This window comes from Actinia tenebrosa, unplaced genomic scaffold, assembly GCF_029948245.1.
Source record: "Actinia tenebrosa isolate PJP-AT-01 unplaced genomic scaffold, QUT_ActTen_1.0 PGA_scaffold7__59_contigs__length_16204524, whole genome shotgun sequence".
In the NCBI taxonomy this organism is placed as follows: Eukaryota; Metazoa; Cnidaria; class Anthozoa; order Actiniaria; family Actiniidae; genus Actinia; species Actinia tenebrosa.
Window position 1 is genome coordinate 5,222,167 of NW_028292584.1, and position 14,257 is coordinate 5,236,423.

At 40.9% G+C, this 14,257-nt stretch overlaps 2 protein-coding genes and 1 pseudogene across 2 annotated transcripts; all 3 read right to left on the bottom strand.

Annotated features, from left to right (window-relative positions):
- Positions 1-3,637: 3,637 nt before the first annotated feature.
- LOC148905403 (neurotrypsin-like) lies at positions 3,638-5,330 on the bottom strand. Its single transcript, XM_089040206.1, has 4 exons — positions 5,249-5,330; positions 4,518-5,153; positions 3,908-4,244; positions 3,638-3,723 (listed from the first exon to the last, which is right to left on the bottom strand). Exons 1-3 carry the CDS (start codon positions 5,328-5,330, stop codon positions 3,910-3,912), a joined length of 1,053 nt encoding a protein of 350 aa, XP_088896332.1. The 3' UTR covers positions 3,638-3,723; positions 3,908-3,909.
- Positions 5,331-6,271: 941 nt separating this feature from the next.
- On the bottom strand, positions 6,272-8,109 carry LOC116292576 (scavenger receptor cysteine-rich type 1 protein M130-like). Its single transcript, XM_089040207.1, has 4 exons — positions 8,046-8,109; positions 7,356-7,988; positions 6,758-7,081; positions 6,272-6,574 (listed from the first exon to the last, which is right to left on the bottom strand). The coding sequence occupies exons 1-4, from the start codon at positions 8,107-8,109 to the stop codon at positions 6,426-6,428; spliced, it is 1,170 nt and encodes a 389-aa protein (XP_088896333.1). The 3' UTR covers positions 6,272-6,425.
- Positions 8,110-9,789: 1,680 nt separating this feature from the next.
- The window catches only part of LOC148905404 (uncharacterized), a 42,972-nt pseudogene continuing 38,504 nt past the window's right edge, over positions 9,790-14,257 (bottom strand).

The following is a 14,257-nucleotide window of genomic DNA, read 5'->3' on the forward strand; positions in this document are numbered from 1 at the left end:
ATGCCGCTGTTCCTTGCGTGTTCGTAATACGTTGAGGTAGGACTCGTGCGTAATGTCCTTCTTAACCACGTACTTTTTTACGCCTTTAGCTTTCTTTTCTACGCCGTCTAACTTTAGCACGCTGTACATCTTTGGTTTCAGACCCACGTACTCTACTATGGGTTTTCCTAACATTTCGTCTTTCATCTTCCCAATTACCTTCTTATTCTTCGCAGAGTAAAGGAAGTGCTCCTTCGGGTAACCGCTGGTGTCGTACTCGTCTATGTCGGGGAGGCAGTCTTTGTAAACGTCTTCCGTTTGCACTTCTAGAATTAGGGAGTCGGTGTCTGTGTACAGGAGGCGACAGCGGTCTCCGTACTTTGGCTTAAGCTTATCGTAGTAGAACTCATACATAAGCAGCTTCGATAGATCCAGCACCGTAAAGCCTGTGTAAACGGGCTTGTTTAGTAAGAGGTTTGCCCTTTTCATGTGAATCACGTAGAAGTTCAGCATTTCTACGTATCTAACGAAGCCTGGCTGTGACACGTATGCTTCTGCTTCCTCTTTGGTGCTGACTATTTTTACGCTTACGCGCTTGCGGATGTTCTCCATTGTCTTTCCGAACACGCTGTTGTTCATCAGTTTGAAGAGGTTTTTCTCGAAGTCATTTTTCGCTGCGGTACGCTTTTGCGTGTTAAAGTCAATGTAGGGGCGCATCCAGGGTTCCTGCGTGAATTTTAGGACTCTGTGGATCTTCTCTAAGCGCATTCCGTGTCCCACGTAGAACTGCAGGTTGCGGTAATGTACCACATACTTCTTCTTATCCATCAGGTTCATAGTTAGTTTCCTGTACGGTTTGTAACCAGGGCACATTTGCTTTTGCAGCGGACTTAGCTGCTTAAATGGTATCTCTATCGCTTCTGGTGCTAAGGGGAACTCATTGTGTTCGTCGTGCAGGCGCTCTGGGTACTCCAGATCCACTTCTAAGACGTAACCCTTGTCTTCCTCCTTTCCTACCTGCATGTAGAAGTCTATCGGCTTCACTGGATCCCATTCGAAGTCTCTCACAGGTAGGTACTGTGACATTGCCCAACCATAAAGGTTATTCGCATCCAGGTAGTAAATGTATGTGGTTGGTTTCTCTGGGTCGTGCTCTACTAAGGGGTTGTTTGCGCGGGCGTAACGTCGGCTGGGTCCGCATACGCCGCCACGAATACCGTCTTCCATAAACCGATACATGTCGTACTCCGTTAGGAGATCCAACTGCGCATTTGTCTTCTTTAACAAAGCACTCCAGCTGAGCCCAGGAGCCGTGTAGAAATTAGCGGGATCCAACCCGTAGTATTCCATTGCCATCTTTCGAAAGCTTTGGAAAACATCTGCGAGCAGCACTACGTCTGAACGTAGGTAGATGTCGTGGTATTCTCCCATATTCTCACAGGAGTACTTTTCCCACACATCTAACGCATGCTGGTACTCCTCGTCCTTTATACCGGACTCGTTTAGGGTGCTGTAGAATCTCTCTTTGGGTGGTAGGGGTTCTTCGAATCGCTCCCAGGAATCCATGTATTCATATGGGTAGACTCCTTTCCTTTCCGCGCCATATTGACTGGAAATGGGAAAGTTGGTGTTATACTTTACGAGGTTTGCTAAGGAGTCCGCCATAAACTGCTGCGAATCTAAGAACTTTAGCTTACCCACAGTTACGGACATGTAGCGCTCTTTGTTGTTGGGTATGCATTTGACGTCGGAGCCGTCTGTTCCTTGTAGTAGCAAATGGGAGTCGTACCCGCGGAGGTTGTGAAAGAACACCGGAATCTCCATATCTGGATTTACTTTGAAGTTTATATTGCATTTCCAATGAGCCGCTCCTCTGTATTTACCCGTGATGTGGCAGTGATCCCTAACCTTATCCACATAGAAATCCTCAACAAATGCTTTGTGGCAGTGAATGCAGTGCGTGGAGGGCTTTCCCGGCTTCTCACCTTTCTTAGCATACTTCCCGCATTTAAAATGAGCTTCTCCTAGATACTTTCCATCTTCATCCCACGCTTTCTTGGCTCGTCTTCCAAACTGAAGAAGCGTATGTTGGCAAATGTGGCATTTTTTTGCCTTGTTAAAAGCCTCCTGGTTCTCTTTGGTAAATTCCATCTTCTTTGGACGTCTTAATTGTTCTCTAATCTCCCCCTCCTCTTCTCGCAATGCTTCTAGAAACTCATTAGCTGCGTTCTTACCTCGGTAAATCACAGGAGGGTTTGCTTTACCGTCTGATCTGACTACTATGTAACCAAAGGAGCAGATCTCGTGTAATCCTACCTTATTCGTGGCACCACGTTTCTGCTCTTCCTTAGTTATCAACGCTTCGAAGTCTGCATATATCACGTAAGGCACTTGCATCTGCTTTTGATGGTCTGCGTATGAAAGCTCTTTGTTGGTGGGCATCTGGATCCGTTGCGCCACTTCTTCGACTCCGCGGCAGATCTCATCGTGTTTCTTTAGGGCATTTAAGGATGTAAATGACAGCAAGCAGCAGTCGCAGAAGTACTTTTTGCCTTTGTGCTTAGTATGTCTGTAGAATAGTCTGCTAATGTGTTTAACCCATGAGTAGTGTCCGCCGTGGTAGAATAAGTGTACGCGCTCTCCTTTACTTTTTGACAGAACTAACGGTACTATCGTCTGCTCTCTGACTCCGTAAACGTTAATTGCTAGATCGTTTATTTCCTCAAATATGGGGATGTCTATCAACTGCATGGGAAATTCCACACCATCCCACTCTAAATCATCTGTGGGATACTTACTTGTCCTACAGGGATCCTTCTCTGCTGGATACAGTGCAGACCTGATTGCCCACATAAAGCATCGATTGTCTTCATTCTTCACGTTTACAATAGCCTTCTTCCTTTCTACCCACGTTGGTAGCGGTACGTAACTCCCCCCTCGAATGGGTACGTACCTGGCTATACTTATCTCTATTCCTTCAACCTCCTCTACTGTCCAACCCGATCCTTCTTTCGTGTAGTTAGACAGCGACTCCATTATTGCTTCTAAGGCTTCACTGAGTGACCTATCCAGATTCGTGGATTCTAATATCACTAACGACTTTGATCGCAACATTGCTGTCGTCATTACCTCGTCTTTTGACAAACTTACTTCTACCATTATGCTCGCTTTCAGGGCTCCTAATTCTTCTATACCTTTTCGGAGAGTCCTTTTAACCTTCCTTTCTGACTGACGCCAAAACTGTCTAACGTCAATCTCACCGTTACCGGGTATTGACACCGTGCTGAAGTTGCTTTGGGATTCCATCTATATAATAGGAAATATTTTATACCTAATACCAAGCACTTTTTAGGTCGTCGTAGTCGTACTCACAGTCCTGACAATGCCAAAACAATTTAACCTTAGTCTCAAACTTCTTACCACATCCACAATCATAACTGCTCATACACTTCGTCTTCATTTTCAAATGCTTTTTCAAATCCGCTTCTTTCTTAAAAGTTCTCTTACATCCTTCGCACTCCATATATAGACTAACATATTTAGGTGCGCTGTTGCCCTCAACCACACTTGGAGTGGGGGTCGTCCGTAGGTGGATTTTTGACGCGGGTCTTACCCCGTGTTGAGATTGCGCTGGAACCCCCATTCCCTATACTACTGTACCCCACTGACCATGGTACCTGACTTCAAGTCGACCAGAATTGACTGACTTTCCTCCAGCTAAACGAACATGAGCTAGTGGAGGATCTGTGGATTTGTACCAACATCATTTAGGTCATTGTACAACTGACACTTGGAAAAGTGTTTGAAATAGAGTCATTTTAGCTTTACTAAAGCTCTTGTCTGATCAACAAATGAACTATTTAGATGATTGACTTTGACGTGATGATATTTGAATGATAAGAGTAGAGTAGAGATTTGTCTTTCTTACCTTCATTTGTCTGACAAACCACAAACCACACCAGCAAGAACTTTATTCGAGCAATATGAAGGGACAACCCACCATCCTGGGTGATAACACTCTGCTATCGACTTTTCTCTACCACTGCATCCCACATATGACATAAGCATTCTTCTTGGTGTCTCTCCTTCAATGAACCGAATGGCATGTTTAGCTGCTTTGTAACCAAGCATTCGGCAGATCACGTGAGCATCTCGTATATCCCACGAAATATCACAGACTACTCCCCAAGTCCCTTGATACTTGATTTCTACTTTGCCAGTATAGTTTTGATCTCCCACCAGACGAACTTTGATCGCTTTCTCCTCTGAAACAAATATTGTTCAATGAGCAAACAACATTCTAACCACTTCCCATACATTGCTTGGTTTTATGTCCAGAGAGTAAAGATACACAATATATATAGATAGCTATTCTAATCAACGTGGTCACAAAAAGCAACTTAAATATTTGATAAAAATAGCATCGAACTAATGCAATAATTTTCAGTTGATGATTTTAAAATATTGTTTCTTGACATGATTGAATAGTTAAACGAAGATCATATGAATGTTTTGTTTTGGAACTTATTTAGTTTTACCTGGTGTTAGATTGCCACATACCACTCCAGCATCACGACTGTGATCGCATCCACCAGTGTTACCCCAGCCAGCATGACGACACTTGTCAACAGTTTCTTCGTATCCCAAGCAACGAAGCCCTTTAAGCCATATAGAACCAGTTCCTTTGACGCTAGCAGTTGTTGCTGTAACTGCCTTGGAGTAGTTCAACTTGTGACACACCACGTAAGCATCCCATATGTTCCAGTCTTCATTGCATATGGTACCCCAAGTACCTTTGTATCTTACTTCTACACTTCCCTCGTTAGGAGTCTTACCATCCACTAGACGAACATTGACGTTTATTGCATTGCCACATACCACTCCAGCATCACGACTGTGATCACATCCATCAGTGTTACCCCAGCCAACTTGAGGACACTGATCAATAGATTTTTGGGATCCCCCGCAATCAAGTCCTGTAAGCCATATAGGACCAGTTCCTTTGACGCTAGCAGTTGTTGCTGTAACTGCCTTGGAGTAATTCAACATGTGACATACCACATAAGCATCGGATATGTCCCATTGTATATCATTGCATATGGTACCCCAAGTGCCTTTATATCTTTCTTCTACGTGTCCCTCGTTAGGAGTCTTGCCATCCACTAGACGAACACCTATACATCAGACGTTGAGTTCTAAAATTGGTGAAATTGGAATTCATAAATTCATGAGTACTACTGATCGATCTTATTCTCTATTAGGTTTCTACTTTGCAGGTATTCAGCATAGCGTATTACTTTATTTGGATTTGATGAGCACAGTGATATTCTTTTTTTCCATTTAGGTTTCATATTTGAATGGAGATTCAAATTTTCATCCGGTCATGCTGCAGAATTGTGCAACACATGGAAGACCTTTAAATATATATATATTTCATACATGTTTGTGGAAAAGGAAGTGCTTTTTCCCCTCTTAACTACTGATATTATACATTTCATGTCTGATCGCGAAGGAAATAATTAGTTTTGTTTTCCCGAGAGTCTCGATGCAGTTAACGAGGCGAAGCAGAGGAAAACATCGAGACTCGAGGGAGAACAAAACTAACTACTTTCCCGAGGGACCAGACATTAAGTGTTTTGTTATATAGGAATTGAAAAATATTGAGAAGTCAGTTTACGAAATAAGAACTTTATTTAGCAAGCTAAATGCATGAATCTGACAAATGATTTTACAAATACAACTCACATGCGGTCTTGTATTTCTCTACCAAAAAGCGAGCGGGAGAGTAGGAACAGCATTTTCAGTCGCTTTTTTCGTATTTTCCGAATCCTTTTTCTCAATGAAAGTCTGTAATTTCTCTGTAAAAACACTGGAAAATCTGTGTTGTTTTGCTGCGAAAATTCAAGCAAAATATCTGCTCCCGCTTTGTTGTTTGTAATTAATGCCAAATATCACGCCCCCGGCATCTTTTACGTTCTGATCACGTGCATTTGTTTATTTTCACGATTATTGTCACGTGCAACTTGTTTCCCGACCGGGAAATAAGTAACTTATTTCCCGCTCGGGATACATTTAGATTTAGCTATTGTCACGTGGTCATCTTTCAACCAATGAGAGTGTTCGTTATATCGGAAAATTTCGTAGCTATACAATAAAGTTAAATAAACCCCTGTATCTTCATTTTATTTTATGATACTTCTTTACATGGTGTTAAATAACATGCATGAACAAAGAAAAAAACAAGTTTTAAATAATTATCATATACATATGACTAAACTAAATCACTTCACGCCCACGTCGTATCTATGGTAACAGCCTGCATTACCCCATCCATTGTGACTGCAGTCTGCAATCGACGTTTCTCTTCCTGTACAACCAACGTTTCTCAGCCACACTATACCTTTGACGGGTGTAAAGTTGGTGGTTATGTATTCCTGTACTCCAGGTTAACCAAGCATACCACACACCACCTCAGCGTCTTTCATGTCCCATCCATCATCACATACAGTACCCCACTGACCATGGTACCTGACTTCAAGTCGACCAGAATTGACTGACCTTCCGCCAGCTAAACGAACTTGAACTGGTGGAGGATCTGTGGATTTGTACCAACATCATTGAGGTCATTGTACAACTGACACTAGGACAAGTGTTTGAAAGAGAATAAAGAGAGCTTGACTAAAGCTCTTGTCTGATCAACAATAAACTATTTAGATGATTGACTTTGATGTGATAATATTTGAACGATTAGAGTAAAGTAGAGATTTGTCTTTCTTACCTTCATTTGTCTGACAAACCACACCAGCAAGTTGTTTATTCGAACAATAATACTTCCACCATCCTAGGTGTGCACACTCTGCTATCGACTTTTCTCTACCACTGCATCCTACACTATACATGAGCGTTCTTCTTGGTGTCTCTCCTTCAATGTAGCGAATTGCGTTTTTAGCTGCTTTGTAACCAAGCATTCGGCAGATCACGTGAGCATCTCGTATATCCCACGAAATATCACAGACTACTCCCCAGGTCCCTTGATACAGGATTTCTACTTTACCAGTATACTTTTGATCTCCCACCAGACGAACTTTGATCGCTTTCTCCTCTGAAACAAATAGTGTTCAATAAACAACCAACATTCTAATCACATCCATTACATTGCTTGATATGATGTTAAGAAAGTAAAGGTGCACATTATGTATACATAACTTTTCTAATAAACGTGGTGACAAAAAGTAACTTGAATATTTGATAAAAATGGAAAACGAACTAATGCAAGAATCATCATTTGATGATATAAAATTATTGTTTCTTGACATGATTGAACAGATAAACAAAGATCATAGGAATGTCTTGTTTTGCAACTTATCTAATTGTACCTGGTGTTAGATTGCCACATACCACTCCAGCATCATGGCTGTGATCACATCCACCGGTGTTACCCCAGCCAGCATGAAGACACTGATCGATAGATTCTTCGGATCCCCAGCAATAAAGCCTTTTAAGCCATATTTGACCAGTTCCTTTGACGCTAGCAGTTGTGGCTGTAACTGCCTTGGAGTAATTCAACATGTGACACACCACGTAAGCATCCAATATACCCCATCGTTCATTGCATATGGTTCCCCAAGTACCTTTGTATCTTACTTCTACACGTCCCCCGTTAGTAGTCTTACCATCCACTAGACGAACATTGACGTTAATTGCATTGCCACATACCACTCCAGCATCACGGCTGTGATGACATCCATCAGTGTTACCCCAGCCAGCATGATAACACTGATCAATAGATTCTTGGGATCCGGTGCAATAAAGCCTTTTAAGCCATATAGGACCATTTCCTTTGACGCTAGCAGTCGTTCCTGTAACTGCCTTGGAGTAATTCAACATGTGACACACCACGTAAGCATCCCATATGCCCCATTCATCATTGCATATGGTACCCCAAGTACCTTTGTATCTTACTTCTACACGTCCCTGTTTAGGAGTCTTACCATCCACTAGACGAACAGCTACCACATGAACGGAGGTAATGTTCCAATCACTTTTGCATATGGTTTATCAAGTACCTTCATCTATTGTTGTTCGGAAAAAAAATTTTCTTCTGTGATTGTGGATACTAACAGAAGACATAGCGGATGAAATTGAATATTATATGAACAATATTTGGTTCAGAGGAGAAAGCCTCTTGGGGAGTAGTGTGCAGTGATTGGTGGAATATACAAGATGCTCACGTGATCAGCCGAATGCTTGGTTTCAAAGTAGCCAAACACGCAATTCATTGCATTGAATGAGAAACACCAAGCAGAGGGCTCGCGTATGATGTGGGATGCAGAGGTAGAGAAAAGTCGATAGCAGAGTGTTATCATTGGGGATGGTGGAAGTTTCTTTAGTATTGTGCGAATAAACTTCTAACCTGCTATGACAATTAAGTGGCACTCCCGCTAAGAGCGGTCCGGTGAATTTGTGTTCGCAAAATCGATTCTCTTTATTTTTTGTGAGTGAAAAGCCTTTGGTATACATAAACTAAAAATAAAGTTTTTTTTTGAAATTATATTTTTGGGCTTCGTTACACGTCAAAACATATTTTGCCCGTGTCTGGCTATTTGGAGAGCTCACTCGATGGTTGCATTTAGGTAAAATTAAGAGAGCTGCCGACTCAAAACTATTATGTATTTCCAAATTTTAGCTACACTGTTAACTTCAGATACTTTTCATCTACTCTTCAAAGAAGATTGAAAGTATTTGGTTGAAACATAAATTTATTGGACTGCCTAAAGCACATCCCTGTTTCGAGCTTTTATCGAGGCGTCAAAAATGCACTAAAAATATGATGTAAAATTTCGAAAAGGGGACCTCAAACTGAGCTAAATTATACTTGGCTTTCAAAATATACTCTTATTTTTACATGATCAGAAGTGAAACCTGCGGGTATCGAGCTGGTTTTGTCGCGAGCGAAAATTTATCGAAGTCTGTGATCGACAAAATTTGCGTATTTCTAACAAATTACGCTGTCGAATTTACATGCGCTTAAAATGATATACGGTAATTCTGGCTAGAAATGTGCCTTAAAATCGGATAACAAATGTCTGAGCTAGTGAAAAATGAAAAGTAAAAAGAGTCTTATTGAAAAATATCATTGTATTTTCTTGAATTTTGCTTAATATTAGACTGTGTTTGCGCGGTGCTTAATAAGAGTTTGAATGTCACGCAACGCACTGGCACATCCGGCGACAATACATAGATTCTGCCTTGTTTTTTTTGTGTGTGTTTTTTTTTTGCTAATATGGTCGTAAACTTCAAAAAAAGTATTCAAAACATCGGCTTAGTTTTATCAAAGTATGGACTAGTTTATTTATCACCTTACGAGTGCGTGACATGAGAAAGGGGAGGGAAATGACCCTCAAGTTTTCCTCCCTCCGCCAAAATCAACTTCGAAATTCCAATATCATCATGAAACACGGGCCATAGGTTTTTTATTCTTTTTAGGCACTGACTATAAGTGTACCCGGCGTGAATCCCAAAGTAACTGTGCGAGAGAAAAGTCCTGCTGCATGAAGGCTACCCTCGTGAAACAAGGACAGTATCGTAGGGCTCCATGGGAATCGCCCAATAAAATCAAAAACTTAAAATTATCCTGTTGAAGTGCAACGAAACCTGTCTTACAGTGAGATAGCTTTGAAATTAGGGGTTGATCATTATCTTTCACCTTAGTTATAATTATCATAAATATTCAAAAAACATGTGATCACCATAAATCATCCTACCCCCTCCCCGACAGCGATAAATAATGGCCGCTTAACGTTTATTACTTCATCTTGAACAGCTGCAATCCTTCGCCATGTCACTACTTTTGGTAAGCAGAGTAGCTTTCGCATCTTTGGACTTGTAAGCCAGCTCAAAATGCTCACAGATGCTTTTCAAAGTTTTAACGTTGAATTTTGATAACGAGTTTGATTTGACGTAAGCACAAATGTCGTAACCGTCATAGGTAACAGGGTGTTCCACGCCCAGCTGACTCAGCACATCTTTCATTTGTTCATCTCGAATTTCCTCTTCTTGGTATTCTAGCTCCTCTTCCAGCAAATCATCGTCACTGTCTTCTTGCATCGCTTGCTGCTTCCTTCTTGATGCAGATAACCGAGAAAAGAAGGACTTTACTTGCACCTTGGTTAGCCATTCTTCTCTGGTAAACTTTCTTAATCCGTCATCGTTTCTGACTTTTCTCATTTCTTTTGAGACTTCGACGGGATCGGCTTTTCTTCCTGTAACACCTGCATCAAACTTTGCTGTTAGATACGCTTTTACTTTATCAGAGAACTTCTGACTACTCCTGGGCTTTTGCAAAGCCCACCCAACTTTCTCCAAGGAACTATCATCGGACATAACAGTTTCGTTGAAGGCTTGCTTTTTCTCAACTTTGTCGGATAGAGTTGAAAACTTGAGCGCCCACTCCCTGCGTAGCTGGTCATGTAAATTTTCCTGTTTTTTTACGGCCGTGGTATTATGCGGTCCAAAGTTCATGTGGTCTTGCAGCTCATCCCAAGTCGTGAAAGATAAGGAGCAACAGGGCTCTTTACATTCAAGTAAGATCTCTTCGTCTGTGTCGCTGGTAGGTATATCCTGCGACCGTTTCATCAGCCTCGGTTCCATTCTAAAAAACCCTTGATCTCCCACTACGCTTAGTGTAACGCCAGACTGATACTGTACGTTTAACTCTGACCATGTAACAACTTTCCCTGAGCCTATGCCGTACGCCTTGGACATGCAAAGGCCTTTTTTGTCATATGAGAAGTTGTGGAATGCGCTAAAGTTGTTGATTCGGTTGACCCTAATTTCCTGCGGGGCGATATCTCCGAGGTCGCATACAGCTGCTGTTGTTCCCTTGACCGGTCTCGCTCTTAGGGCTTCATACATATCTGACGATGACATGATGTCATGACCCTCATCGCAGTATCTTCTCATCGCACCTTTCAGGGGGCTGATTATTCTATCACATATATCTTTTCCGTACTGTGGTTCGGAAAAGTCTTACCTATAAATACATAAAAGAAAAAATAAGAAAAACTATTCAAAATGTAGAAGTTCTCAGTTTCTTTATACCAAAAATGCACTAATCCATTTATGCAGCGCAGTTACTCAAAAACTTAGGTCTTTTAACATTTAAATTGATGGTATACTGTTTTTCCAAAAGCGTGTGAGAAAAGTCAGATGTATTATAAAATCGATAAGAAATCCTCCTTAGCTTTCTAGCTGATATCTTATTAGCTAGTTTTACGCATTTGCAAGAAATAGAAAAAAATAGTTTGTCATGTATCTGTTAATGAGAATGTAATCACTTACGAAACGAGTACCATGCATATTATGCCGCAAAAAAAAAGTGTTCGGTCTAAACGCGTTTTTGTTTTGTCTACCTTATTATTTGTATTCCAGTATTCTTGACAAGGTCCTTTAAAGCAGCAACCAAATTGTTATTATGGTAGCAGCCAGCACCATCTGATCGTAAGTAGGCCTTGTTGATATGCGGCTGAGTTTGTTTCAATGTATTTAGAAGGTGAGTTAGAATTGCGCTAACAGTGTAGCAGTCCTGAGAACAATTGTCCAGAAGGTGTACATAGGAGGCAATCTGCAGGTCATTAGTGGTACTGGATTTGGAGACGACGCAACTCACATGCCAACTCATTCCGCGCTTGCTGTACCACTCGCACTGTTTCTCTCGATACTTCATTTGGGTGAATTTCATAGCCCAGTCCATCAAGATGAAGACAGCGTCCTGTGGTAACGATTTCAACACATCTTTCTTGGCCACATCTTGGTTCTCCGCTCTCAATATATGTGCCTTCCACTGTAGAATCATATCTCGTGCTTGACGGGCATCATGTAGAAGGTCTTGTTGCTGCTCTTCACTGTAAAAATCCAATTCCGATGATTGAATTTGCGTCAAAATGGAAAGCAATGTAGTCTTCAAAGCTTTGCAACTGTCGCAAGTGACACAGTGTTCATGATCGCACGACTTCTTTAACTCCGAGCATTTGATGTCACTGAGGGCATGTTGTCGGCAGTGGTCAGCGCAAGAGCTCGTGTCTTCCCTACAGTGTGCTCTGTATTCCGTCTTAAGATAACGCTTTCCTGACTTTAGGTTCTTTCGGACGTTATCGCACCAGTCGTGCTTTGCGCCGATATTCTCCAATATTTCAATGACTTTGTGCATCGTCTCAAAACTATCAGCACCACTAGCGGCGATGTTGTCTAGGCCTTGGAGAGACTTTCTTTGTGAGGCTTCGCGAACTTTCAATATTCTGTACAGCGTGGAGGTTCCCAGAGGTTGAAATTCTTCCTCTCTGCACTGTTTGAGATAAAGCTCAATCATAGTTGATCTGCCTACTCTTCGCACGACATTCGGCATCACCAGCTGCTCACCAGATTCTAGTTTAAGCTTTCTTATGCCATACGCCACATCCTGATAGAAATAGGGCTGGTCTATATATGACAGAAAGTGGCTGAGCTTCTTTACATCGATTCGTACTCTGTGGAAGGTCTTTTTCTCAACTGCCATGCCAACACCAACAGCTTTTGCATGTGCTCTGGCCTTCTTAATCTGACGATCACTCAGTTTCTCGAATGAAGAGTGAATGTTCTTCAGGTCATCAGATGAATATTTGGATGCGTAAATGCTCAAAATCTGCGTTTTGAGATTTTTCGTTGGCGCATGCTTATACGCAGTAGTGAGTAACTCGATTTCACTGTCTGTGCTCAATGATCGTTTAAACGATGTGAGGAGTTGTTCACTAGCATTTGGGGCGATGACATTACATATGGCCTGACATGCCTCATTGACCATTTCTTCACACAACATCTTTTCTCTTTTTGTAGCCACTTCCCATTCGGATTTAAGCCTGAATGTAAGTGGTTCAATGGCCTTCAGATCAGATAAAGCAGCGATATGAGCCATTGCATCATTGTATACTTGAAGTGTATTTTGCTGGTCAGGCTCTTCATCTGAGTTGTCTTCATATTCCTGTGCGCGCCAATGTCCAGGTGTCCACTTAGGGTCCGCTAACTGACTTGATACTACAGGAGTTCCTGGAGGAAATTCTGCCATTGCTTGCATTGCGCTTTGTTTGCTTTTCCTAAAAATCCAACACAGAGACAAACGTTTAATATTAAACGTGAAGTACGAATGGAAGAGAATCGAAACTTCCAATAGTTGAGTGAAAAACTGCCGGTTTTGATCATTGTGAATAGTTAGATAGATAGATAGATAAACTTTATTAAAAGTGTCAAGTTATTTAGCTAAGATATAAGCTAATTGGGGACACTATAAAAGAACCAAATAAATTAATACAAAAACTAAATAAATAAATAGAAATATACAAATATTTAAGAATATATGTATTCTAAGATATATAAATATGTAAATAGTGATTAACATTAAGTACTATCTAAAATTTTCCCTACCCTACTTATATCCCAAGATCCAAGCCCAACCCCAATTCTCATGTAATTAAAATATAACTTCAGTAGAGAACAGACGATCTCTCGATAGATTTCTGGATGGATAGGATGAAACTGAACAACCAAGTGAACAACATGCTCAACCATAAGTCTCTAGGTTGGGCATGCTATACACTTACAGGATCCATCCAACAATCCCGAGACATCAACTGTTCTTATAGCAGTTCGAAAGGCATTTATGCTGGGTTTGTTCCGTAAGTCCTTACTAATCTTACTCCATAAATATGGACCTAAATATCTGATTGAATGCTTACCATATCTAACTGTACTAAAACTTGGAATAGAAAAATCAGAATGACGTAAATTATACTTATTTGATTGACTCTGAAAAATATTATCTACATAATCAGGAACATATTTGTTCTTCACCTTGTACATTAAAATTAAAATGTCCTGTAGACGCCTATTAAGCAAAGTTGGCAATTTGGCCCATTTAAGTAGTTCATTATAATTTGCACTATGATCATTAAAGACTGCTCTCAACGCCCTTTCTTGTACCCGCTCTAATTTCTTACAGTCTGTAGCCTTCCCAAAATGCCAAACAACATGACAATATGTTAAGTGAGGTAAAATGGCAGATAAATATAGTGATAGCTTGGCTTGTGTAGGTATTAGATTTCTTAATCGTGAAAGTATTCCAATCTTCATTCCCGCCTTCTTACAAGTAATGCTTATATGAGCACTAAAATTTAGACCGTCATCTAGAGTGACACCTAATAACTTCAATTCCCTTATGGAATTGATATCAACCCCATCTATATTTAAT

Coding starts and splice junctions, on each gene's coding strand:
- LOC148905403 (XM_089040206.1), bottom strand. CDS start 5,330: ATGAAACCTAAATGGAAAAAAAGAATATCACTGTGCTCATCAAATCCA. Junction 5,154..5,248: donor CTATGCTGAATACCTGCAAA/GTAGAAACCTAA, acceptor TCTGATGTATAG/GTGTTCGTCTAGTGGATGGC. Junction 4,245..4,517: donor ATGTGGCAATCTAACACCAG/GTAAAACTAAAT, acceptor TATTTGTTTCAG/AGGAGAAAGCGATCAAAGTT.
- LOC116292576 (XM_089040207.1), bottom strand. CDS start 8,109: ATGTCTTCTGTTAGTATCCACAATCACAGAAGAAAATTTTTTTTCCGA. Junction 7,082..7,355: donor ATGTGGCAATCTAACACCAG/GTACAATTAGAT, acceptor TATTTGTTTCAG/AGGAGAAAGCGATCAAAGTT. Junction 6,575..6,757: donor GGTTTGTCAGACAAATGAAG/GTAAGAAAGACA, acceptor ACAAATCCACAG/ATCCTCCACCAGTTCAAGTT.